Source organism: Pyrgilauda ruficollis, unplaced genomic scaffold (assembly GCF_017590135.1).
Source record: "Pyrgilauda ruficollis isolate IOZ18807 unplaced genomic scaffold, ASM1759013v1 scaffold179, whole genome shotgun sequence".
Lineage (NCBI taxonomy): Eukaryota > Metazoa > Chordata > Aves > Passeriformes > Passeridae > Pyrgilauda > Pyrgilauda ruficollis.
This window is the reverse complement of record NW_024516875.1, coordinates 604832-632221: the sequence shown is the minus strand read 5'-3', so window position 1 is coordinate 632221 and position 27390 is coordinate 604832. Positions and strand designations below refer to the sequence as shown.

At 41.4% G+C, this 27390-nt stretch overlaps 1 protein-coding gene across 4 annotated transcripts; it reads right to left on the bottom strand.

Moving 5' to 3' along the window:
• Window positions 1–996: 996 nt before the first annotated feature.
• TTLL12 (tubulin tyrosine ligase like 12) lies at window positions 997–26212 on the bottom strand. 4 transcript variants are annotated; one of them, XM_041464331.1, is made up of 15 exons: window positions 26081–26212; window positions 19526–19701; window positions 17358–17556; window positions 15995–16154; window positions 15253–15386; window positions 12627–12703; window positions 8494–8610; window positions 8173–8367; window positions 6554–6665; window positions 5618–5769; window positions 5462–5543; window positions 4951–5019; window positions 3323–3461; window positions 2853–2976; window positions 997–1498 (listed from the first exon to the last, which is right to left on the bottom strand). In XM_041464331.1, the coding sequence occupies exons 1-15, from the start codon at window positions 26198–26200 to the stop codon at window positions 1456–1458; spliced, it is 1899 nt and encodes a 632-aa protein (XP_041320265.1). In that variant the 5' UTR covers window positions 26201–26212; the 3' UTR covers window positions 997–1455. The 4 variants fall into 4 exon arrangements, with proteins under 4 accessions (XP_041320265.1, XP_041320266.1, XP_041320268.1 ...); XM_041464334.1 differs by lacking the exons at window positions 997–1498; window positions 26081–26212 and adding exons at window positions 1549–1953; window positions 24966–25072; XM_041464330.1 differs by lacking the exon at window positions 997–1498 and adding an exon at window positions 1551–1953.
• Between the last annotated feature and the right edge of the window lie 1178 nt (window positions 26213–27390).

The following is a 27390-nucleotide window of genomic DNA, read 5'->3' as shown; positions in this document are numbered from 1 at the left end:
TGAAAGCAGCAGGATGCTACAGCCTCAAATACAACCCCTTCTCATCTCCTCACCTTTGCAATGGCCAAGATAAACCAGGAAATTCAGAGCACCTGTAAAGAAATTGTGAGAACCCAGTCACAACATTTCTTTGATCAAATTTAAGTAAGGAGCCCAAACCATTTTGGATTCCCCTGAGCAGCAGGCCAGCTTGGTGTGAGCATCACTTCTGGCTGTGCAACCCCGCTCTCCCTTCTGCCTCACCTCTACAGCAACTGGATTTTCCCAAGTTTATTTCTCCAGCCTATGCTCCAGTCAGTGGAACAAAGCAGGTTCCTGCTGACCAGCCTGAAATAGCCTCAAATATTCCTTTATGTTCCTGATTGTGAGGGACAACGTTGCTGCATGTTTGCAAAGCTGGAAGCAAGGTTTAGAACGCACAATTTTATAATTGTACTTTCCTCTCAAGCACATCCTAATTGTTGCAAACTAGCTTAAATAATTACTACCCATACAATATATATGTCGTGGCAGGCAGAATTTTTTGCAGCTTGCACATAAAATAGCTAAATTTCAGCCAAGTGGCCTTGATTTGAGGAAAGATTAGGAAAGATTTCAAATGGGCACCCCACTGCCAAATACCTCTCTCTTAGGCCCTAAAAGTCCAAAGACTGTTTGGGGTTCTAGCAGAGTTTTCAAAATTCCTTATTTCTTCTGTGCTGCTTCAGACATTGCCTCCTGCTCACATCCTCAAAAATCTGGTTTCTTTGAGGGGCAGGCTAAGGATGACAGCCATCAGTAAAAGCTTCCAAAATGCTGTGGGGTTGTTTTCTCTCTTTTAAAATAAGGAAAATAGGACGATCCATAAAATCTTTAGTCTCATTATCCCCATAGTTAATTGCACTGAAATAACTTATTATTATTATTATTATTATTATTATTTCCCACCCACCAGAACGTTTTAGATCTTTGTATAGGAGGGGTAGATAAGAAAGAGACATGCAAACCCCAACATGATTCAGTAAATTATAGTTTTAATGTTGACACAAGGAACTTGTGCAACGTTTCCCAGCAAGCAAGCAATCAGGCTACCTGAAAAACAAGTCCTACTTTGAGGTCTCCAATATTCAATAAACAAGACACTTTGTCAACATACAACAAGGTTTTACAGAAAGAACAAAAGCAAGACAAGGACAATGCAGACAAAGGGATTATCAATACATTATAGGCATATTCTTCTGATACAATTTTTTCCCCTGGTGATCAGTACAGGAAAACAGGTGCATCAGCAGCTCATAAAACTGAAATATAAATCCTGCTATTAAGCATATCTGACAAGGAAATTGATGGAGTCAAATCTCCTGTAGTTACACGATGCGTGTCACATGGCAGTTGTCGGTGTCATCCAGAAATAGGGTGCTGAAGACATCATTAAAAAAGGTAGGGTGGTATTTGCAGGCTCTGTCACAGTCAGGGTTAAAGTTCAGCTCCAAGATCTGAGGCTGCATAATTCTTTTCCCTGTCAAGGCAAAGACAAACACTGCTGCTTAATACAAGCTCTACAAAGATCCCAAATCACTATTTGTCTTTAATCCAGAAATTATGGAAAATTATTGGAAAAAGCATCTTTTGTGACCCAAACTGCCAAGCTAGTAGGGTGTTTTTGTTTCAGTGGGTTGGTTTTTATTGGAGGAACAGAAGTATGTTCTACCATCATTACCCAGAGGACAATTATCCAACAGATTCTGCAACCACTGTGCTAATTCAATGCCTCCTCTGGAATAAGAATTTGCAGCCATTCAATATGATCTCCCTGAATCAGCTGTTTTGTTTGTTTGTTTTGTTTTCAAACATCTTCAAGGAAACTCTGCTTCTCACATTTCAGTACAAACCTTGCTTTCTTAAACCTCCTAGGTATTTAGCGGTCCTGTTCCTTTAACTGCAGCCACTCCCATCTGCCACTTCATGCCACTCCTAAAGGAAGTCAGGAAATTTAATTTTCTCTTAAAACTTCATCAGCTCTGAATCAAATGCATTCTATGCAGAGAAAACCAAAGGATTTTGTTTCACGTCTGGTGTTGAGATTGTTAAGTGAGGGAACAGCCTTCTGATAGATAAGTAAATCCTACTGTGCTTTGCACAGGAGCAACAAATCTCTTTGTTCACAGGCTGCTCACAGCTTTACAGCATTGCCACTGGCATCACCCCTCACCTTCAAAAGACCAAGGACCTGTGCAGTTCATGTTCAGCCAGGCAAGTAATGTGAGGTTGGTTCTTTTACTACAGTAGTTTTCCTTAATCTGGTAATGTTTGTGAGCTGCTTTGCTTATCCCATTCAGGACACCTCTAGGACAGGTGAAAGAGGATCCAGTGTGGACATAGCAAAGCACATTCAACCTCTTGCTCCACCTCATCTAAGCAGCAAAGGCTCCATTTTATATCTTCTGTTTCTCAATTATTTCCCTCCATGAAAGCAATTCAATCTTCACAGAATCAGTCCCTGCTGCAGTGGCCATGGGGCACTCACCCAACACACATCTAATTGCTCTGCAGGCAAACTTGGGCACAGGCAATCAACTTCTCCTGTGTCCCAGAAAACCCAGTACCATGAGAAGAGTATGCTCAGCTCTCTTCAACACTCCCTGGCAGTTCTCTTTTTGTTGGTGCCTCTGCTACTTTTTTACCTCTACAAGAAACACATGTCTGGGTCAGGGACATTTACAGAACATTTCTGAGCCTCCTAGTGAGACAACAAATGATTCAGTCTATCTGGTAGACTTTGCTACCAGTCCTCCATCCTCCACAGCTGCCTGGAAGAAAGGCTTCAGGTAGGCAGCCATGCTGTGGCACTGACATGAAGAAGTCTCACTCACATGTTCTTGCAGAGACTTGGTAACAGCTGAATGTCAGCCCTGAGGACTTCAACAGCACTGAAATAGTGAATGTGGTCCCTTCCTTGCCGTAATAAGTCACAGTGCACTGAACACTGCTCCAAGCCTGAAAGCCACAGACAATTAAGATGTTTCCAAGGTTTTCATAGAGAGTTGAGTATTTCAGACATTTGTTTGGGGTTTTTGTGTATGTGGTGGTTTGACTGGATTCTTTTGGATCCCCCCCACCCCTCTGTTGTTTTGCTCTGTTTTTCTCCAAACAGAGAACAACAGCAGCAGGGAAAGAAGGATGCAGCCCAGCAGCTGGCAGCTGCATCACTCCTGTTAAGCAACAAGGCAGATGCTATCCCCATAGATTCGCAACTTCAGGTGTCAGTGGGAGGCAAGAAAACAGATTTCTGAAAAGGTCCACCAACATAAACAATTCAGCATTCAAGTAAAGAGCTTCTCACCATCTCTGCTGGTGTCCCATTTAAGCATCAAGTCAATGGCATATATTGCTCTTGAAGATGGATAATTGCAGATGCCAAGAGGGGCAGGCTTAGATGTAGCAACTTGGAACAATTCAGCAAATGTCTTAAAAATACTTGCCTAATAACAGAAAAAGCAGTGAATTCTGAATGAGCAGTGAGGTTCCATAAAAGCAACATACATGTTTCTAATCACTTCATTCATGCAGTGTTTGAAAGCGTTTGTATCAATTGCACTACACAGCAGATGAAAATTTGCACAGTACAGGCTTCCAAAATGAGCATTTAGACTTAATGCCAGCACAAAGAAAGAACTCAGCACCAGTCAATATCCATGGACTTTTCTGGGGAGCCACTGAGTACTATGGTAATCCTAAAAAGAGTGCATTTAACATTAGAATTAACCCACTTCTCAGGCATTATGCCAAATATTGCACTTATGTGTACAGGAGGGGAAAAAGAAAACCTAGGAGAGTTCTATGAAGACCAGAAGTACAATTGTGAAGTTCTTGCTTTTTTTTCCTGCCTATTCAGTTGTATTCTTGCTTTGTTTTGTTATGTTCTGCAATGAAAAATCTTGTACCTGTTCATACCCCTAAGAAACATGGGGAGGACATGGAAATTTTAAGAATGCATTACATAGGTATTTTGAAAAACAGTCAGATATCCAATCTGGAAATGAAATAAACCAGGAAGAATACAGAGATGTGAGTTTTAGCATTGAATTTATGCTGCAGTGAACCATTCCCTCTATTTTCTGTACAGTGTACTACTTTGGATAGCCTACGGGATATATTTTGATATCTCTCTTTTCACCCCTTGTAGTCTCTTTCAGACTATTTTAAACCCTGTCATATTTTGAGTATACAAGGGTCTAGTTAAAACAAATGTGAGTTGATTTAGGAAATCAAGTCACAGTTGGATAATTTATGCACTTTTGAATGAATATGCACATATAAAGGCTCAGCTATCATTCACTCTGTTTCTTCCAGCTCCTAATAAATATGGAAGAATGAAAGAATTCAGTTTTGTGCATGTTTCTGAACCAGATCTTCACATTCAGTTTTTTCTTTCAAGTATGAATCACAGGAAAAATTAAAATCAATGAGAAGGCCCTCATCTGCCTTCCTGCATGTTTTATGGAACTGTAGTATTTGGAGTTTCCTTTTTACAGTCAAAAGACGCTCTGGTATGAGAGAACCATCTGTGTTCTTGTGGAAAGTCATCTGTGCAAGGAGCAGGGACAGGGCTCTGGCAAGGCTTCTAACACAGAGAAGCTAGGGGCTGCAGCAGGAAACTCTGCACTTGAGAGTAGTCAGGGCTGGCTGTATTGCTAAGTCCAACATACAGAATTATCATAGTGTGATCGTGAAGTAAAATTCTCAAATTATAAAATACAGTCCTCAAACAATCAAGTATTTGAGGGCAAATTACACAAAGTTCTGAAGTAAAGGTTAACATATGATCTCCTTTGTGATACACATGAAATATGCCTTCTAAGAAAAAAAATCCTAACAACCCAAGACTTTTGGAAAAGCTGGTTTACTGAGTAAAAAAACCCCAAAACAGATAATGAACATTTACATGAGAAAGACGAGTTGCTGACTTACTTGTACTGTTGTCCAAGGATACTCAGGATATTGTTTTTCAAACAGAGGAATAAAGTCTTCACAGTGCACCTAAAACAGTTTAGTAACATCAAAAGCTGTCTTGGTCAGGAATTACAAGAGAATGGAACATGAAATATATTTGCAATTCATACAAATTCCCTAGTTCTCTACTTGCATTAAGACAGCTCATGAACACCTTCCTTGTTCCAGGATTTCTTGCTGTAAAAGATCATACTAAGGCTTTGACAATGACAAGCCGACATTTTTTATAGTTCTTTTGTTGTCTCTGTCAATGTGGGTTCCATTCAGAATGTAGGTTTGTATTACCTCAGATGATCACCGATGACTGGGGTAAAGAGGGGAAAGAGTCTAGGAAAGTATTTGCTTAGGACTTTGGTATTTTGAACATCCTGTTGAAGTGGATGTGAAACAGACTATTTGCTAACAGAAGGCACCAGAAAATTTTTCTACCAACAGAAAGGTGAGGGAGTGTTTCGGGCTGCTTGCTTACCTGTTTCAATGTCACACCAGGAGCATAATTCATGACAGTGAAGTGCTTCTCATAGTCATCCAAGTCATCAAGTGAAAATGCCCTAAGGAACAGAACAACTCCTCAGTTTAAGGGATCCAGTGTCAGCAGGTGCAGCCTGTGGGGGGAGGTGAGCACCTGTTGGAAAAGCGCAGCCAGAACACATTGTAGCTGTAGAGCCGCAGAGGCTGCACGGAGCGCAGCAGCACCATGTAGCGCACATCGAACTTCACCAGCCCCACGTCCTCGCGCTCAAACAGCACTGGCTCCTCGATGTATTTGCACACCACCTACAGCACAGCACGTGGAACAGCTCAGGTGAAATGCAAGCGTCACTGCACCTCAGTGACTTTAGGGCAGCCCTGCCTGCATTTCAGCTTTTCCTCAGAAAGGTGCACAAATAGACAACGTTGCTTTCTGTCACACTCTGACTACAGGGTGTGGAAACATGGAGGCCAGGACGTTCTCATTTTTAAAAATCACAGATTTCTAACTCTGGTGACCTTGCTGTTTTGCAACAATTGTGAAGCAATTCTGTGTGCATTTCTGTACCCCACAAAACACATGCAGTCAACATGTCACCAACAAATGGTGCTGAAGCAAGCTCCAGTGCTCACACACAATGAGGTACAGGTGGATGTTGCAGGCTCTCTGTAAAAAGCTCTGTAATTCATCTCTTGTTGTCAAGGGTGGTCCTTTGTGCCACTGAGCAGAGCAATAACAACTAACCAGGAGACAGAACCAATAATGTTCCCAAATTGATGAACAATGCTAACTATAGCCAGTGCGTTTGTCTGCCAGCCTGAGGACTGGCATTACAGCAGAAACATGCCGGAGTATCCCTTATTGCCAGGGCAAGTTTTATTCTTTACATAAGACAACATCAGGCTCTGAGTTCATCACTGCAACAATTGGAGTTTACCAATTTGCAACTGAATCTACTCTGAACTATATGCTTATGGCCAGCATATGAATTTTGAAGAATACATTTCCTTTGTATTTTCAGACCTCCTTCTACAAAGCAGTTTTTTCAGCTCTGCTTTTTAAATCCCATTCAAAGCTATGCCCTCTCACCTTTGGGCTGCTTTCCCTGTGCCTGATGATACTGTTCAGGTGGTTGGTGATGTGGGTATCCAGACTTCTGGCCAGGTTCCATGGTTTGCATATCCAGTGATTATCTTCTCCTCTGGGAGAGAAAGAGAGAGAGCAATACCTGTAAGTATCCACCTCACTCATCTGGCTGAATATCCATTTGGCTTGATCCACATCTTCTGAAAAAATACTTTATAAAGCTGTGGGCTACACTCCAAGAATTAAGATTTTTGCTGACAGCTGGGAGGAGTAGGTCTTAGGAATAAGGGAGAGAAAAGGCAGTGGTATCTTTCACAATTTTTTTTTTTCAGTTACGGCCTAACTTGGTCTCACTGTTTATCTCCTTCTACTGCATCTGACTCCATCAAAAGAGAAAAACAACCCATCAACAGCATCACCGTGAACATGCACAAGGAAGTCATGGTATGGAATCGTTCTGCCAGGAGCCTGAGAACACTCTGGCAGGCTAGTGTGCAATTTTCCAAGTTGGTCCCTACTGACACCTCAAAATCATTCACATTAAATGACACGAGAACTCATCTCTTTGGGAAAAAACCTCACAGTGTATCAACAGTTCACACTACAGGAAAATAAAAACACACCACCATTGTCTCACTTTCTAGCACCCAGACATCTCCTGGGGCAAAATTCTTTGAGATATCCTTGAGAAAATCCAGCAATATGCTGGTCTTTCCATCTATCTTTCCAAGTCAGGACAGGGTGATGCTATTAAAGCATCATAACGTGAGCTGAAGACAGCATTTAACTTCTGTTTTGTTTGTTTGAAAATTCCTACCACCTCCTTCCCATTAAGCTTACATACACACTGCTTGCACTGTCAGTCCTTGATGTTGAAAAGGAATTAAACCACCACACACTAGGGACAAGTGGCAGGTGTGCTCTCTTCTGGTCAATGCCAGTCCATGAGAGACTATGTATAGCAAATAATGGCCAAATGAAACACCTGGCAGGTGTCACCATAATAAGCAGGTGTCACCAAAGCAGCAACCTTTCAACCAGAGTACTCCATGCCAGACAGAAGAGCAGCAGCTAATGCTCTCTTTCTCTCTTACAAGAAGAGAAATCATAATTTCCATCCAAGGGAGCTGCAGCAGAAGAAGTGTGGATTTAAAACCCTAAAGCTCCACAACTGCTTCAGTCTAACAAAATCAAATTCTACTTTCATAACCTTACAGAACCCAAGTACTTTAAACGTTTTCCAGTCTGGCTTAAGTGCAAGAACAACTACTACTGTCCCCTGGAAAAAAAATCCCACACTTGTTGCAAACACATTTTGAGGCTTTGTATATCTGTTAAACACAAGAGGCAAGACGCTAAGAAAAGAGCAAAGGACTTCAACTATGTATTCAAGTCACAGCAAAGTTTCTGGGTTTCAAACTGCATTGCTTAACTACTCTTACCTAAAATAAAAACCTAAAAAGCCCCCACTTTTCAGGTAAAAATCACTTGAATATAAATGCAGCAAGAGCTAAATCATGGTAGTGCAACTGCTGCCAAGACTAAAATGTAGGCTCCTGGTCTTTGAGGAAAGTGAGATCAAGACAGGACAAAACCTAAGGAAGAGGAAACACACAAGTCACCTTCTGTCACGTTGCTGAAAGCAGCTGATGAACTGAGGCAATTCTGTCTGGAGGTTGAAAGTCCGAGGCAACCACCTGGGCCCATCTGGTCCTCCAGTTCGTCTAGCAATGGATGCCAAGCAGTCTTTGACAGTCAGGAGGTTCTCACATGGGAACTGATTCACCATTACCTCAGGCCTCTCCTCACTTAGCTTCCTACAAAGCAAACAAGTGCTTGGTGAAGGGGGAAGGTTGGGAAGGCCTTTGGAACACAATTTTTATACAAAAGAAGTTTAAAATGAAGTATTATCAGGGGAATAATGAATCCTATAATTAATTAACCTATAATCTTTGAAGTGTGAGAAGTTGTAGAGGATGTCTGCTTCTCCCTCATTGTCTGTGAATACAAAACGGGGATGTGCCAGGTTGTTGAGGACTTGCTGAATGTCTGTGAAAACCCTAGAAGAAAGAAGCACATGAAAGAAGAAAAATGTCAGTTTAGTTCCTGAAACGGATCAATTAATACTTGAATAGAAAAAAAAACTTTTATATTTTTCCTGTATACACTCTCTGTGACAATCTCTTCTTGATTCACAAAAACAATTTAAATTGAAGTGGGATAGATTAAAAACTTGTGAGAGATTACCTAAAAATTATCTATTTTGAGATAGTAATCTCAAAGGTAGTTTAGCTCTGACTGCTTCATAAAAATAACAGTTCAGAAGATGATGACTAAACCCCTGACACAGAAGCAGTAACATGAATTCACTGTTCTACATGAAATATCCAGAAGTGAGAGTGGCCTTGTGAATACCTGCACTCCTGAAAGAGCTCTAAAAATCAACCTGCTGTCATCCACATGAAAGAAAGTCATAGGAAATCCTGTCAGCTTAATTTTGTAGCTTCAGAAGATTATTTTTGTTTGTTCAGAACTGTAAGTAACCCAAACATATGAAAGTAGGTATATGCTGGGAATACACAAAACTTTGAGGCTTGATACAAATTCCCTCTCAACCCCATTTAAAATCACACAAAACCCCAACTCAAACCTCACAGACATTTCAGAATGTAACCAATAATGAGGTAAGTTGTTGTGTATCTTGGGAAATTTCCTTCTCAAATAAAACCAGTGACTTGGATGCTAAAATAAGCAGAGAGAAATAATGGTTATTTTGATGACTTTATAGCTGTGAGGCCACTTAATTCAGAATTCAGCATGTTAACTCAAAAAGCAAGACTGTTTTTTATATCATTCTCATGGCAAGGAGACATTTAAACAGAATAAAAAATTATTAATTTTTTCCACGAGAAACTACTGTATTCTTCCTCCTCTCCAGGTCTATTCTTATCAGTTGTAGAACTTTCCTCTCCTCCTCCACTACTAACCAATTGGAAAATACATTCCCCTGAGAGACACTTCTCTAAAAAGATGAACTGTAGAAATAGTTCAGTCACAGGGGAAAATAAATTCTTTAAAAAACAAAGTATGTAAGGTACTTTGCATAGCTCCATGTGTGAGACATTACAATAGTTATACTATTTATGCTGAAGCTGATAATTGAGAGAGACGACTTCACTCTGGATGAAGGGAATCAGCCTGTTGAAAGAAGCCACCAGTTCTTCCTCATTGCTCCAACAGAACAAAATTAGTATTTCCACAGAGTCCCACTAGCATTTCTTCCTGAAATTTGTGGCTTCTTGGCTTCTCCTTTTAAGTCTGCACACCAGGGGAAAGTGTAATACCAAATGTGGTGTACTGGATCCACTACAAGTGTTGCCAAACCTACAAGCTCCCCTAACAGCCACAGGTTTGGAGCAACTGTTAGTCCTTGCTGGAGCAAGAGGAAATCAAAGTTTAGCTGACCTAAAGATAAAAGGCCAATTATATAATGCTGTAACAAAGCCCTGAAGCATCCAAAATCTCCACAGAAATAGGCAAGAAAGAACACACGCAGCGCAAGAACTACTAAAACCGAAGTTGTTCATAAAGTACCAAATTGGTTCCTTACAAACACCCTACAAGTCACCATCCTGCAAAGATCCAGTGCCAGAGCACTCAGGATTATGTATTTGAAGACTTGCTTAAAATGCAGCACAAAAGAAATAGGGGAGCTCAATTTAGCTTTAAGTGCAGGAACATCATTGCAATAAGACGAGGGAGGTTAAGACTGGAGAGGAAATAAGGTAATTTCATTTGTTCTAAGGTAATATACTGATAATACGACAAAAAGATGCAGACAGGTAAGGAAGTCTCATTCTGGCTTTGGCAGAGGGCAGAACATCTCCACTGCAATCTTGTATTATCAGCCAAGCTATTTTGGACCTTTCAGTCCAGTATCAGTGATACACTGAACTGATGAAGCCAGCTAACCATACCTTCCCCTGGTCTCACTGAAGTCCTGGTAGGGATGCTATGAAGTCTGGGATTAAAGATGACATTCAGTGAAATGATAAAAGGAAGACAAATAGGTTTAGATGTTACTTAACTTTAAACTCAAAATATTTAAAGCCAAGAAGCAGTTATGAGAACCAACTCCCACAGCACAGAGCTGAGAAGACCAACCAAAACAAAGCGTTGCCTCATAACAGCTCTTTGGACATTTTAAAATAGTAACTGATGTAGCTGAAGAGAAACATGAAAGAGGAGATCAAAAGAAACAGAGATGATCAAGCCCAACACAAATTGGAAAGACTTTTCCTAATAAATCCGTCTTTGAAGCATTTAGTTATTTGATTCTTTTTTTCCATTCAGCAGTCAGCACAGCTGGATAGAACAATCACCCAAGGGCAGCAGTTACTATGCTACAAGACCTAATTAAACCTATAATTTTGCTGTATCAAAGTACTTGTACTCCCTCCCCTGCTTTTCAGGGTTCAGGTTAAACATTTATTTGCTCTTCCACTCTCTGTTTTAACTCTGCTTGGATAAAGGATGACTAAGAGTTTGTTCCAGGTTCTAAACTTTGCAACTTGAATTTCTCTTGAATCCTCTAAAACAGCAGCAATCCACAAAGGAGAGCAAAAACATTATTAACAGGCTACACCCATCTACCCAGCTCCACATGTTCCCATCTGTCTGCCCAAGGTGACAGCCCGAAAACCTTTAGAGAAGGCCAAGAGCACTGGAAGGCTGCAGCTCCCACTCAAGTCATCTGGACTCTCAGATGCTGCTGCTCTACCTGTGGAGGAACATTAGTACACAAAATTCAGAGCATGAGAAAGACCTTACAGCCTTCTGTCCAGATATAAACAAGATAAAGGAAAAGAGAGGGAAGTCCTTAAGAGTACATTGACTGGGTGTGGATTACATTTCTTAGAAGAAGAGCAGGAAGAATTTTATGTGTGTCCCCCTCCTTCCTTGCCTAATGTGAATGCCATTCATTTGAAATGTAAGATACAAACTAAAGAGGTAAGGAGTGAAAAATATATCAGTGTTTCCCAACATCCTCAGTATTGCTTTCTGCCTCTATGAGAATGTATCTGCCTTTGACTCCTGTATCTGAGTACATCAGACAAAAAATATCAGCTTTTGCTTATCCTCACAGTCATGTAACCAGAGATTTCAACTACAAATAGAACCTTGACTACCACTGGGCAAGTTAACAAATGCCTCTCCACAAGAAGTAACTTGCTTTTCAGTAGTTCTTCTCAAGTAAAGTTCATCCAGGGAGTAACAAATCAACACAAGAAGCTGGTGTGTGAGTCCACCTACCAAATACATTTTAGTGCAACTTTACCATTTAAGCAAAAGGTTTCAAGCAAGAACTGTGATCCCAGTGTCAGCCTACGAACACCCCAGAAGTGCAACTCACAGCACATGCTACGCAATGGTTTGTTCTTCTGGAATAAAACCAGTAACAAGGCAGCCTGGCCATGTAGCACCACTGGTTTTGCTCAAAAAAAAATCCCTTATCTTTGCAATGTTCTTCCAGCTTTCTTCTGAAATGGTTTCACAGCATACGGCCCATTTTTGTAGCAAACACATGTCCAATTTAAAACATCTCAGGTTTTTATAGGATTCCTGTTTGGCAATGCCATCTGAACAAGGGGAATAGTCCGTTATCTACACAGCACAGAGCAATCCCTATAGACATACATGCTATAATGCAGAAGACAAGTCTTTAGTGCCTCTTCTACACCTTAAAACATACTTAGTGAAAACAACACTGTGTAAATTAGTGCTAAAATATGATGCAACTTTTCTTTCACCCAGAACGTGGCACTTACTAAAAAAATAAACAAAAAACCAAAGTAAATTTATTTTTTAGAAATTGCGTAAGTGACAATTCATCCACTTTGAAGAATACATCCAACAGGAGCAACTAATAAGTCAGAATTTTAGGCAAGTGGCTCCATATAAACCCATCTTTAACTTGCCTCTGTTGGTCAAAGATGGAAAAGGCTGTTCAGCCAGAACACACTGCAATTACAGCACATAATCGTGGTAAGAAAACATTTTGTTTGTGGATACGTACTTGAAAACTTTGTCTTTGGCATAAACGGGTGGATTTATCGCTACAGGAAGTTTTTCCTTGTTTTCTGCTAAAATTGCCTAGAAAACAGAAAACCACAAAAAGTTAATTCTAAGCAGAATGGATGAGTCCACTGCATGTCTTACTCCATTCTCTTTGGTGCAAGTGAATTTCAGTAAAGTTACATTTTGACAATTCTATTAGGTTGTGTACTAAGTACAGAAAAAAAAAATCAGTACAAGAGCAGAGGCAGAAGGAAATCCTAACAGTAAAAAGTAAGAAATAAGGCTTCAAGACCAGGGCACATCAACACTGCTGTATGACCCTGAGAAATTCTTGTCTCCTAAACATGAAAAAAAAAAATCCTCAAATCACAGCCAACCATATACAATAGAAGACAAAGCTGTTTTATTTCCAGCAAACTGGAAGACTGACCATTTAGTTGTGATACTTTGTTACAGATGACTAAAAAAAAATTAGAGGACATTGGAAGCCAATTCTGCTCATGTGAAAATGAGCAAAATGTTTTTTGCAGTCTTCAGCAGTAACCATGCCTGCAAAGTCTCTCTCCATCCTGTACAGCCCCCCTCTGACTGCTAAAAGGAAATACACTTCTGCATCACTGCTGATGCTCTGCAAAAGGAAGCAGCTCTCAGAAACTCTTGGACATGAGAAGTGCATCTCGATAAGGAAAAGCAGCTGCTGCTGGTACAACAGCTCTTTGAATTCCAGTTGATCCAGACTGTCATAAGTTGCAGTGAGGTGTCTGTCTGTCCAGCCACAGATGCACATCTTCACCTTTAAGGCTGGTATAGCAATGAAATCCTACATAAGTGGAAAGACAAACAAAACCACAACGGTAATGAAAGATCTTAGACATCACTTAAAACAGATTGGGCAGGACAAGTACAAAATAACTCTTGTAGTCACTCCAGAAAAAGAAAGGAGCCTGTACTTTTATGGTGAGAAGAATACAATTCTCAGAACAGTTCCAGAGGATGCATTACTGTGTTTTTTGCATCTCGAACCCAGGGAGCTGTTGAAATCTCCCTAGTCCCATGAGATACTTCCTCCATCCCAGACATTTCATTAGAAGCTGCCTCCCCTGACACTTCTTTCTGCAATCATTGCCTTACCATCACCCACCATATCATCTAAGTTACAGTCTTTGTGGTCTGTGTTGGAAACCAGAATTAGATAACAGAATAAAAAATAGGTAATAAAAAGTTAAGTCAGAATGTTGCTGTCACAACTCTCTCATTATTTTACATATAATGAGAACTGTCAACAACATGGTATCTCTTTCTAGCTGTGTCACCTTTGGTGTCTAGGGATGTGGCATGCCCTGAGCTACTCCTCACTGGTCTGTCACCAGCTGTGACTCACTCCAGTGAGGAGTAGCTCAGGGACTTTCTGTTACTCTAGAATCTAGCAGTAGATGAAAGTTCTGTTGGTTGGTTCTAGCATCAGTAGAGCTCTCATCTCTCCTCAACAGCTGAGTGGCAGAAACAGTTTTAAAAAAAAGCTACGTTGAAAAAATGTTTTTAAGGCAGAATGGTAAAGGAGGATACTGGACTCATTTTCCACACGCAGTTCTTTAACTTGACCTGATCATACCAAAACAGAATTAAAACATGCAAAAGTTGCCTTCTCTGAGACCAAGGCACTTTTGCCAAGAGAATACATATAAGACAAACTCTGGGTGCATTACTGCTCCTCTGTTAATGCAAAGTACAGCTCTTCCAAAAATGCAAAATCCCAACCAACCAATCTGCCTTAGGTTACAAGACAGCCTAGCTATTATGAGTATACAACTTTATTTAACTTCACTTCTGACTAGATATTGTTAATAACAAGCTGGATAGAGCATTTTCTGCCTCTCATTCACCATAAAGAAACAGAGAGTTGGGGTATAGAAGCTATATTTTGAATGCTGTTAGTAGACAGTACAGCATCCTCACAGGCATCAGTTTCCTCATTTTTCTAATAAGTGAATCTCATGTAGACATTGTTCATGACAAGGAGATTCCAAATATTCATTTCACATCCTTAAAACACTCCTAACATTTATAAGAAAGGAAACAAACTGAATGAGTACTTTAGAAGAATGCCATCAAATTAAAAATGTTTCTGCCCCAATATTTAATGGCTCTAAACTACAACATAGCCTAGCATCCAGTCTGAAAAATTCAACTTTTCTTAAAATAATAAAACAAATCTTTCTGTAATTCAAGACTGAACAGCAACGCTACAATAACAAATTCAATTAATAAGCCTATTGGGCAATGTATCAAACATCTACCTGGAAGATGGATGCCTCATATGAAGTACCTTGTAGTGTGTTTACAAAAATAGCCATGCAATACAGCATAAAATATTAAAACTCATTTATGTTGCTCCAGTATTTAAATACTTAGATATTACATACAAGACATTTCTTACTTAGATATTACATACAAGACATTTCTTGTTTCACTGTGCTTTGAATTGGGTTTTTTTTTTTTTTTAATTTTAATAGCTGTCCTCTGAATCAGTCTTTAAAAAGAAGCAAAATCAGAATTCTTGCAATGCTTTTCTAGACACTGCCTCCTCTTAAAAAAGATATGGAATTAACTTGTCAAAATCATACCTGGTAATACTCATCTGGTGGCTCTGGAGTAGAACAGCTGACATCCAACACTTCAGCAGGCACCCAGGGTAACAAAACACACTTCCTGATCAGGCGATCCGTCTCCCCATAAGCATAATCACGAGTGACTTCATCTGCAGCAAAACCAGGAGAACCTTTACGAACTGCCTTTCATTTCCCACTGAAAATCCTCAAATGACAGCTGTACAGTCAATAACAGCACAACTTTTGTTATTTAAATGAAAAATTAGAGATAATTAAAGAAACGTGATAAAAGAAGTATTATTTAGGATGTTTATCTTCTCCACGTGATGGAGGCATAGGGTGGCCCCTGAAATATATATGGAATGGAATAAATATATATGGATGGAATAATCATTGGCCTGGTGTTTCCCAACTTTCAGAGCCTGACTTTCTGACTCAAAGCTACAAACACAGATTTTAAGGGATTTTTTTTAAAGTCCTCAGATGACTGAATTTGCAGTTTCACTAAGGTTGTAAGATTTAAATTCTCTGTCAACAAAACAATAGCAAAATTTTTGGACTAGTAAAAAGTCTCTATCCTAAAATACAGAAATAACAGACAGAGAGAACTTTTATATTTGACAGTGTAAAAAGAATGCAGCCATTTTGATCTTGAAACATTTGTTCTACTGTGAAATGTTCAATGATTTTGTAAGAACAGGCCGATTTTCTATTGCAAGCTTTAAAGAAAACCCCAGCTCCTCAGATACACACTTACCACCAGTTTCAAGGTCTCTCAAAGGCCAGAGAACCGTGTAAGCAATTTGCTGAGGCATATAAAACAGAGGTGCTGCTGCAAAACTCGGCTGGTCTGAATGCTGAATGCGTGATCCAAATTCATCCATGATGTACCAGACAGGAACCTTCTCCTCTGCAGTCTGTATGAATAAACAGAGGGGGACATCTCACACACATGGACTGCAGGAAAAGCTCCGTGAGACAGAGGCACTGACAGCATTCTACTCCACTTCTCAGATTCCTGCTTCAGCCTCCTCTTTCTTGTGCTACTGCTACTGCCTACCAGACCTGCTTTCTGTGAACCAAACCAGTTGCTTAAGACAGCTAAACTAGCAGAAGGCTGCTTGGCAGGATTAGTTTTCCTTCAGTTTCTCTCAGAAGCAATCAGCTAAGAAGTGTTTGAAGTTTAAGAGTGAACGAGAGCAACACTGCCACCTGCAACAACAGCTGGCTGCAAGTGTTGAGGCTGCATCATCAAAGCGCCCACCCCTTCCTGCAACACTCTCACAAAAAAAATCCTGAATGAGAAAATAAACTTTAAATTGCTTGGTAGCACTACTGTGGCCTTTTTATGGAGGCAGAAATGGAGTAGAGACACTAGACTTAAGGTATTTCCCAGAAAAGTGAACAGAAGACAAGTTCAGCTACAGGCTGAATTAACTGTCTTCTGGAAAATCACTTTTCAAGTGGTAACACAGATAATTCCATTTCACTCACAAACTATTAATGACAAATTGAGAAACAAAGAGATAGGAGAGAAAGACTCAAAGATACTCCTCAGATTTCCCTTTAAATGAAAGGGAAAAAGGAAAACGTCACAATGAATGCCCTTCTCAGGGATTTTTCAGACCTGATTCTACTGTGAGTTAAATTTGAGCTTTAATGATAAAGATGACCAGTCCAGAGAACAATCTCAAGACCCTGAGCTAATAGGGGCAGTTTGATCATGCTCTCACTGCTCAGGACTAGCCCTGCCCATTCTGCATAAGGCTGAGGCCAAAGAATTCACCTTTCTCTTCTTTAATTCAAAAGACTCAAAAAAACATTGGAGCTCCACTGCAAACCCTACAACAGGGTTTTCACCTGCTCTCCAAGGGCTGTTGTATTCCCTCAAAAATGGCATATGTGCACTTGAAGGTGTTTAAAGGCTCAAGACATGTTGGTACAGTGCTGAAGGACTACAGAGGGCAGGGTGACCAAATCTGGTATGGTGTTAATCACACACCTTAAAAGTAGCATCTGCTCTTCTTCCAATTAGAAGGAATGCCTGTAAGGATCTCTGTTAATATTCAAGTACTGGAACATATCCACCCCAAAATTTTTAGCATCCCATACAGTCTTACACCTTGAGAGAGCTGGTAGGTCTGGCTGTACTTCCACATTTCCTGCAGCACCTGCTCGATGCTGCCCTCGTCCGGGACCTCTCCGTGGAAGGGGATGCCCATGAGGTTGGCCATCCTGTGCAGCAGGCCGGGCACGTGGCGCAGCTGGTGCCGTGCGTGCTCTGCGCGGTAGGTCCAGGCGTGGTCGATGAGGAACACGCTGCAGGAGAGTTTGGGTGGCATTACACTCCAGGGTGGTGTTACGCCCCGGGGCTCTCTCACACACAGACATATGCTCTGAACGAAAGCTGCCTTTCCCTGGAGATAGTCTGATAGCTAATCTGCTCTTAGTCACAAAGTCACTCCCTGAGCACACACTGTGGCATTGCAGGAGCAACTTTCCAGCACTCTGGTTTTGCGCTAGAAAGCTTATGGTGCATTAGTGAGCATTTCCATGAACATGAGGAGCAGATAAAGAACAGGCACTCAATTTGTGAGCTTATTCCCTTTAAAAGGCAAGAACACAAATGCCTTCCCTTTTTATCACTAATAACTCTACTGCATCAACCTGATATTCTTGCCTTAACCAGGAAAACAATGCACTGTGTTGAAAAATTACTTGAGGACATTGCTAGCCACAGGGTTTGTGACATCTACTGTCATCTGTAAAACCAGGTGGAGAAGTCTGATCATCAGAAGCCTGTATATGCTATTAAAAGAAAATGAGCAATAAGTTTTGATAGTTTCTTGATAGTTTCTATTTGTTTGGGTTTTTTTCTTTGGGTGGGGATGGGTGTCACCAAATTATTTTTAGAAAAAACTGCATTGCTTAAAAAAAATTACCATCTAACCCAAAAGAAAACCATACATATCTGGCACAGCTTCCCTTGACAAGTTTAACCCTTGTTTAGGCTGCATGACTTTTAGAAAAAAACACAGTTTTTCAAACAGAAGGGTTCTTCACATTTTGGTGATATCATCTGGCTGAACCAATACAGAGAAAAATCGGAATTCTACTTGATAGCAAAATCCCCAAACCACACAAAAACACCAAACATTTCAGACAGCTAAAAACATGTCAGCTGTCACATAGGGCAAATATGGTTGAACAATTATTGTATCCCAGATTCCACACACACATGAAACCTCATTTAATTTTAAAATTAAATACTCCAGAGAATGCTAAGGTCAAGCTCTTTCAAAATGTTAGCAAACAGCTGTGCTGGTGTTCTGCTCCCATATTCAAACACCTGAATGCTAAGAGGAAGCCCAAGATTATCACAGGATCTGGTTTTGAACTTAATAATTCAAGTGTATTCTCAGATTTAAAACGGTGACTACTTAAGTTAAGGCAGGGGTATTAAAGGCACATACCTATGAATCTTTGTTGGTTTTACTCATTAAGCTTAATTTAAATGTTTAGGTTTTGCATGTTTACCTAAGATGTAAAAAGTATGAACGGTCTCACAGAAGTTTTACAGAACTGAGCAGAATTGAATTTTGATCTCCAGCAGAGATGATTTCATCTCACTGCTTTTTATGAATGTACCCTGTTCTATGTTTGAAACCAGTAAGAACACAAAAAGCAGTACTATAATATAAAGTTGTTTCTTACACAACTTTATACTATACTTTATGCCTCCTAGTCTTACATTCATGACAGATAAGCTGATTTGTAAGCATAAGAACAGTAACTTGATACATTCAACTCCACACACATGCACACGACCTCTCTTGAATTATACTTTAGCCAACTGAAGGAAATGTAAGCCCACAGAATATTACCGTGAGTACGTTCTTGGCATGAGATTTGTGGAGATCACAAGTATTTCTTTAGTTTTTTTTTTTTTTTTTCCCACAGGCATACAGTCTTGCCGACACAAAGGTTTGCTTTATATCTGCAGAAATAATTTCAAGGTTGCTTTTTCCTTACTTTCCTCCCTGAGTTTACTAAAAACCAATTTCTAAGTATCTTCCTGCATGATTTAAAAAGGAGCCACATTAAAATATTTGTGCTCCCAGTACCCTTTGCAAGGGATGCATCTCTCCTCAAACATGAAGTTATGTCTTAGAGGTGGAAAAGAGGATTTCTGAATAGGTTGCGACAAGTCTCAAAGCAAGCTGTCATTATTATTTTAGGGTTTCACACTACCCAAAGACTGAACACTATTTTCAAAATCACAACTCACCTATCAGGATTGGAGGCTTGAAGTCCATTCTCATTTGTTACAATAACTTTGAAACAAGGTCCATTTCCAGGATTTGGTTTCTTTTTCAATTGTTCTTCCATTTCTTCATCAACTTCTTCCTCCTCATCCACCTCTTCTACTTGCATTATTCCAAAGTAGTTACCAGCATCAAATATCTGAGATGGAATGTGCACAAAATATCATGCAACTGGGTAAGGCAGCACACTGATAAGCTCAGTGAGACACCTGAGACATTTCTTCCCTGTAGTCTGGTAAGAAATGGCGTTTTTAACTTAAGAGATGAATGAACAACATTTATTTCTTCTTTCACATTTATTTATTCTTTCACATTTTAACAGAACTGTTTGTTTGGGAAGTTTCTTTAGTTAATACTGGCAGGAAGCTTTGTTGATTTCTTTGGCACCAGCAGGTCTACTAATGATTGTCTATCAGTTTAACGCCTCATTAAGAATTTTAGAGGCTGAAACCAGAATACCCTTGTTCAACCTTTGCTAAAATCAGTAATTTAAGACTTGCAAAACCGAGTGTTACCCATACTCCACAACCATACTAAAGCACATTAAAGTCCCTGAAGGAAAAGAGCTTTCCCCAATTGAGTTCTGAACCAGTTAAGAAATCTCTCCTTCCTCTCTCTTCTTTCCCTATAAAAGGAACTATCAGTGCCCACTCACCCCCAGGTAAATTGGGAGATTTCTTATACTGCTATATACAAAGTTAAGTTTCAAACACTTATGTCTACTAAGGTGCTGACAGGGGTTTGTTTACATTCTTGCCACTCTGGATGCAACAATTGCATCTAGAACATAAAAAAATGAGGGCAGTCACCACACAAGGCTCCCTTGCCAAACAGTGGGCTTGCATATCTGGCAGAACCACGACCCTGCTGACCACTTTCATCATTTCAAAGTGAACATAGGCTTTTAGGAAGACAAAAATAGGTAAAGCCTCAAAAGAAAATTTGTTGAAATTTTTCAGAGTGAATTATTTTGCTAGAATCACTCACACACTACCTAATAAAGTAGGCATGGGCAAACAAATCTTTTGCCTCAATCTAATATGACTAAAAAGAAGCAGGGAGGGAGAAAGGTCTAAAGTGTGAGCTCTTGAATTACTGGTTCAACACTCCAAATCTGCAATGGTTCAACACATAGCCTGCAATGCCACATTATTAAAAATCGTTACTTCTATATATTGACAACTTAGCTGTAAAATGCCAGTGGCAGTAACAAGCTTTCATTTGTTCATGTGAGTGTTTCTATAGGACAATTATTTTTGCTAAGCCTCAACAGGAGGGTGAGGAAATCAACTCCACAATTGTGAAGAAAGGCCACCTAGTAAAAGCAGACAGCTGCTCAAAGAGGGAGTATCCACCATTACAGGGAGGAAGTCAGCAGGAGAACAACAGCTACTTCTCATCTTAAGCCACATATCAGCCAAGTGGAGAAGTATCTGAAATTCCCTTCTGAGGAACAAGGGATGATATTTTCCTCTGGGATGGCAGAAGCCAAGGGGAGGGGGCCATGATGACATGGCAATCATAGAATGTCTTGGGTTAGAAGGGACCTTAATGATCACCTCAGTTCCATCCCTGCTGCCATGGGCAGGGATGCCTTCCAGATGCTAGTAATAGCTAACAGCTCCTTAGCACACAGCTTCTTAGCTAAATGCTAAGGAGATGCTAACAGTGTGTTGGCTAATACATACATATGCGTTTTTTTAGGGTAAAGAAAATTACTCTTCAAACAAACTTACTAGAGATTAAAACCACACCTATTAAAAAAACCAGAAACTTAGTTTCTTTCATCAGGTATCAAAATAGCAATTTCAATTTATTTATAGTTTTCCAGTTGCTAGAAGAGGATAACATTACTCAGTAGTAAGCAGTATGAAAACCTCTTGCTGTTCTCACAGTAGCCTCCAATGCGTTTTTAAGTCTCTGCATGGTTGCCTTGAAAATTCGTAGTTATTGAAGTTCATGTAGCTGCAGGCAGGTCCCAGCAAAAGCAAGAGCCCTTCCCTGTGCTCACAACTAATTCTTGTCAGATTGGCTCCCATCTGGGCGAGCTCCCTGGCCTGGTTTAGGGCACAAATGCTAATCTCAGCCCATGGCAACCAGCAAAAGCAGTGTGCCAGGAAACACATTCCACTCTTCCCTGAAGTGACACTTCAGTGCTCCTGCCTGGATCAAGGGCCATCCTCAACAACATCCTCATTAGCCAGCAAAGAAGCGACAGACAAGTGACTGGGAGTCATCAGAAAATGGAAAGTGTAAGTGTGACTCAGGGGAGCCACTTGACATGTGCTGCAGCGTGGCACTGCCTGTGTTTTCCACAGTGGCTTTTCTCTTAAGAAGTTTTGTGAGAGGGATAGGCCAGCCAGTGGTTGACTCAGCTTTAGCCTTCCCTCAGGACAGGCTCCACCCATTTACCAAACACCCACAATGAATACCAAGTTCCTCCACAACACTAAGGGGAAGCTGTTGCATTTTTATTTTATTTTATTTTTTGTATTAAGTATCATCTCAAGACTGAAAAATGAAGGGATTCCAAATGCCCTAAGCCAAAGTTCTGGTCTTTCCCTCTGACAAATTATCAGATACCAAAGGCTGTAGCAGTTGCATTCAGCAAAAAATCTCCACTTTCAATACCTTTACAAAATTACACTTAATGAAAAATTTCTCCTAGAGAATTTGTAACCTTGTAAAAGTGAACTATGTGTATTCCTCACCCAAAGCAAATCACACTTCTTTCAGCAGCAGCACCTCAAGACCACCTTAATCAGTGGCTTTTTGTGAGGGTTTTGTTGTTTTTTAAACTCATAATTGATAGTACAAGCAGTTCAACAGTTCACTGATGGGTTTGGCAGAAGCACATCGTTGTCAGTGTGGATACACAGACAGTTTTATGTCTCCTCCCTTCCTTCCTCCCTCTGAGCCAGGCTGTCACACTGAACCTAGTAACACAGCAGCTCCATTAAGGGAACCTTAAGTAAGCGCCTTAAGCAAGAACCAGCTGGATAAGATCACAAAACCAATCTGAAAAGTCATCTCTGGCTTGAAGCAGAACTGGGAGAGCTCACATTAAGTATTCCGCCAGTGCAATCAATAACCTCTAGACAGCAAAAGGGTACCAACATATTCCAGTGGCACAACTGCTTGCAAGCAAAACATGTTTGGGCAAAATCCTACCCTCTTCATGTTCAGGCACAGCTACCACCTAACCAACCCCAGCAAACCAGAGAACTTGATACCAAAGCAGGCACATATCATGATAATTACCACAAAGACACGTTCAGCAAATTCTTTTAAGGCACACTGAAAACTGCTTTGAAGGGCACAGGTAACCTCTGAGCAACTGGCTGCCCTCCACTGCTCTGGAAAATAAAATCCAGCAGTATTATCATGCTGCATTCCTTCCAGAAATTAATTAAGAGCCTCCATTTCTAACTGGCATGAAACTCTAAGCAGTCTTTAGCCAGAAACATCTGAGGGCTACAAAAATCTTCCTGCAATACAGAGAAGGCTGCAAAATAACTTAGTGTATGGCTGGAATAGAAAAAGAAAAGATTATTAATAAAATTAGATGCAGGCACTGTATTTTCCACACTTATAAACATACTATACACAATTTATCCAAGAGCGTAAGAAGCAACCACTACACTAGAAATAAAATTTTAGCACTTATAGTGAATGATTACACATGCATGGATTTTATTTTTCAAGTTTCTGCCAGAAACACAAAAAGAATTTCCTCCCAACAGACACTGAATGCTAAATGCAAAACGAATAAATAAAGGCAAGTTTACCAATCTAGCAGTTATACCATGTTTTGAATGAGCAATCCAATTGCATAATGCTCTCAGAAGGAAACCTGCTCCAGCAGATCCCAAGGTAAATTAAAAAAAAACCAACCCAAACCCTCCCCTTCTCACAGGCTTTGGTGTACACAGCGGAGGGAGGGTGCATTCACTCTGTATGTTGAAATACATATGACAGTGTTGGAAAACAGCTGCTCGGGCTGGGTTCTAGAGGTATTGATGCAAGAGATATTTTTATCTGTTTTACAGATGCAAATTTTTCAAGTTCTATGCTAGAAAGTTTTAATCTTTGCAGCACGTTAGGACAAATGAAAAATTCCTCCCATTTAAGACATGTAACAAAGAAACTTATCCTATGCTCTACATTGCCCTGGGGTTTTGCCCCCTGAGTTATACTTTATTACCTAGATTCCCAATACCATTTCACCCCTTCCCCTCACCTCCTTTTCCTTCTTTACTGCTGCTCCTCCAGCCATTCTGCAATTCTAAGTAAGGTCCTGTAGCTCTGTCTCTACCTCCTCAAGAGGTTATCCCAGTCCACAGCACTCTTCATAGTAACTTTTCCTGGACATCCCAATTTTCTCAATATCCTTTTGCCCTTCTTCTGGGCAAAAACCAGAAGCTGCAGCAGTAGAGACAAGCACTCTCAGCAGCTTGCTTTATCTTCCAAAGCTCACTGAAATAATTAAATCTCTTTTTTCACACACACTGGGACCTTGAGTGCAGAAAAGCCTGCTCAGCCACTACTGCAAGTAAAAGGAAGCAGCAGGAGCAGTCTGCTGCCTTAGGGCACGTGCTTTCTTCCTTCTGCCTTTCCTCATCTCAGCCTCCGCAAAAACATCAGCACCACGGATCTCTTCTCACTCTATGGTTTTACCCTCTCATATTACACCCTTCCAGCAAAGCTGCTAACAAGCAAGGATTTCAGCCACAAGTCACAAATCTCAAGCCTGCATTAGGTCACAGCACAGATTCAGTTTGCTACCTCCAGCTCCATACTGGCACGTGGAAACATAACAGCTTTGTGTTTAACAGCTCAACACTGGGTTTCCTTGGCAGCTTTATACTGCCTTCTGTTCCACTCTCTTCCAGGACATCCCTTCTCATATCCTCCTACCTAAGCAGAGCAGCAGATACTCCTGCTCCAAGTTCCTTCCATGAATACTTACTGAGGAAGGTGCAATTCCGCAATTTGTGACCGGGCATATGCTTGAGATAGTATTAGATTTTCTGTAATCTTCTCTGTAATAAACACATATTCCTGTTATTAACACTACCACACAACAGACTGAAAGCAGCAGGAACATACTCAGACCTTTCCTGACTATAAACACTCGTATCATGACTTGCAATGCTTTTCTCTTGTTCCTACTTTGAAGCTGAGATGGGGAAAAGAAGCATTCAGGTAATTTGAAATTACTTTACCCGTACTGGATGTTAAACGGCAATTCCCTCACCTTCCCTACCATCCTATACTACCAGTTCAAACTTCTCACCCCATCTCACCCATTTCTTCACTGCTTATCCTGCCTTCCAGCAAACCTCCATTAGTTGCTTTCTGCCGTTATCACATCTCTTTCTCTCCCCAGAACTAGAAGTTCACCTCATTCATATTTTCTTCTCCAGGTCGACTCCTCCAGACTCCCTCAAGCACTCTCAATTATCCAGATGAACGGTTTTGCGTTATGTCTCTTTCCTGCCTCAGATCCTTATTCCTTTACCCCCACAAATCAAAGACAGCTCTCCTGATCACTGAGGCTGGGCTGCAGATGTACAAACTGAAAAAAAAAAAAAAGTCTAAATACAACCCGTGTCTTTACAATCTGTTTAAAATCACTCCTTTTCTTGTCTTTGTTTCTCTTCCCTTTCTCATCACAAAGCTCTAGGAAGCAAGCAGATGGTTGTTACAAAGGTGAAAAGGGATACTCCACCAGGAGTCAGCTTCATCCGAAGAAAACTGCCCAAGCCAGGTAACTCATGCACACATGAGATGAGCTGGCCGAGCTCCGCACAGTTATAAGTGGCTGACCGCAGGGCAGATCTGTGTGGAAGTGAACTGAAAAAAAATTAAAAATCAGGCAAAAGCCAATCCAAATCATAGTGGATTAAGATATGACAACATCCTGAGTCTAATACTACTATCGTTGCTGTTTTTTCTTAATTCTCTCTAGCATAAAAAGCTGAAGGGCTGAGGACACTGTCCTGCATTTGCCTGGGACAGATATAATTTTTTTCTTTGAAGCTGGTAGAGTGCTGTGGTTTTTTTCGATTCATAATCTCTCTCCAATATTATGTCTCCAGTTACCAGGCTTTCCAAACGCTTCCAAACTTCACGCTGACAACAAAAAGACGAAATCAGATATGCACAAAACACCTGACGTCTTTTACAGATCCGAGGCGCAGTCTCGGTAACACAACCCGCACCGTGCCTTTTCCACTATCCCTTGCTAAGCAACACCGTGACTCTCCTCTCTCCCTCACCCAGGGCTACAGGGGCTGCCCTCAGCACGGCTCTCCACAGCCACTCCCACGGCCTCCGCTCGCCCCCATCTCGGGGCTGCTCCCTCAGCGCCGCTCTCCCCCGGCTCGGAGCTGCTCCCTCAGCGCCGCTCTCCCCCGGCTCGGAGCTGCTCCCTCAGCGCCGCTCTCCCCCGGCTCGGGGCTGCCCCCTCAGCGCCGCTCTCCCGTGCGGAGCCGCCCCCAGCACCGCTCACCCACCTCTCCGCGCAGTTTGCGGCTCAGGCTCTCCCAGTATTGCGTGGGGACCCGCGATGCGCGGAGCGCGGCCCCGTGCAGGGCCACGAAGGCCGCCAGAGCCTCCTCGCCCTCTCCCGCCATGGCCGGGCCGGAACGCGCCGGGCGGGGCTGAGGGCGGACGGGGAGGCGGGAGCGACGCTCGGGGCGTTCCCGGAGCCGCGGCGGGTTTGGCTCTGGAGCGGGGTGAGGGCCGTGGGCTCGGAGCGCGCAGGGGCGTTTTCAGACACCTCGGAGGAGAAGCGCCCGGAGGAGGCTTCAGTCTGCTGAGCAGATGCGGGTTCTGCTTTTCTTTTGTTCTTCTTCTGCCCTTGAGCGTTAATAAAATTCACAGTGTTCGTGGTGCAGTGCTGGCCACAAGATGTTTTTTATTTCCCCGATGTTTTAGGGACTCTTCTGGAAGGCCCCAGCCATAACCCCTGAAGTGGGTTACGGTGGGGTGTGAGGCATGGCAAGCACTGATTGCTGGCCACAGCAGTGGGAATTGCTCTCTGAGTTGTGATGCTCAGGAAAAACATAAGTGTCAGTCATTTATTGAATTAAAGCTTTTTTTATTTTGAACACTGACAAGGAAATTTTAACATGTAGGTCTGTCTTAAACATCTGTCAGTACAAGAGGGAATGTGTTTCTTGCAAGCACCTGTAGCTGCACCTGGGAGTGCTGGCTTCCCAGTTCTTTCATTGGATGGTTTAGAAGACATTTCCGAGAAAATCTCTTCCTTCCAAGATTCTGTGGGGAATAGCCTAAACCAGTTTAACCTGAGGCTTTTTAAACATTACTGGTAGCTTTGGTCTTGCCTCAGGTATGGTTATAAAGCTCCAAGAGTAAAGCCAGGTGTCTGACACTGCTCAGAGCACAGGTCAGGACTTTGCTGTGCCCACTGCTGCTGCTGGGAGCACCCAGATCACTCCCTCTGCAGATTATCTGCTCCACAGACCGTGGAAATGCCCTTTCCTGCCAGCCCATCCTCAACTCAAGGAATCGACTTCAGTGCTGCTTGGGCTGGCAGCGCACCACTGTGCTGTGAGGAGCATCCTACAGCCCTGGAAATAGCCAAGTTCAAGAAATCTGATCTAGTGGCTGGTCAAGAAAGCTTCACTTTCACAGACTACAGTGAGTGAAGAATGTGCCATGTTGAAGAAATACCTCTTTGCTCTCTGCCCTGTCTAGTGTTGCTGGACTGGTGTCCTCTGTAACTACCCAAGAGTAGCAACAATCTCTTTCTCCACATAATCACAGAATTATTCAGGAGGAAGGTCTATAAACCAAAAGG

What these genes read in the sequence shown, in the direction of transcription:
- TTLL12 (XM_041464330.1), bottom strand. Translation starts at nt 26,200, where the DNA reads ATGGCGGGAGAGGGCGAGGAGGCTCTGGCGGCCTTCGTGGCCCTGCAC. An exon ending in TTTCAGCAACGTGACAGAAG is followed by an intron (nt 6,666 to 8,172) that starts GTGACTTGTGTG and finishes TTTCTCTCCCAG; the next exon opens with AGGAGAAGATAATCACTGGA. An exon ending in ATCCTTGGACAACAGTACAA is followed by an intron (nt 3,462 to 4,950) that starts GTAAGTCAGCAA and finishes TTCTGTTATTAG; the next exon opens with GCAAGTATTTTTAAGACATT.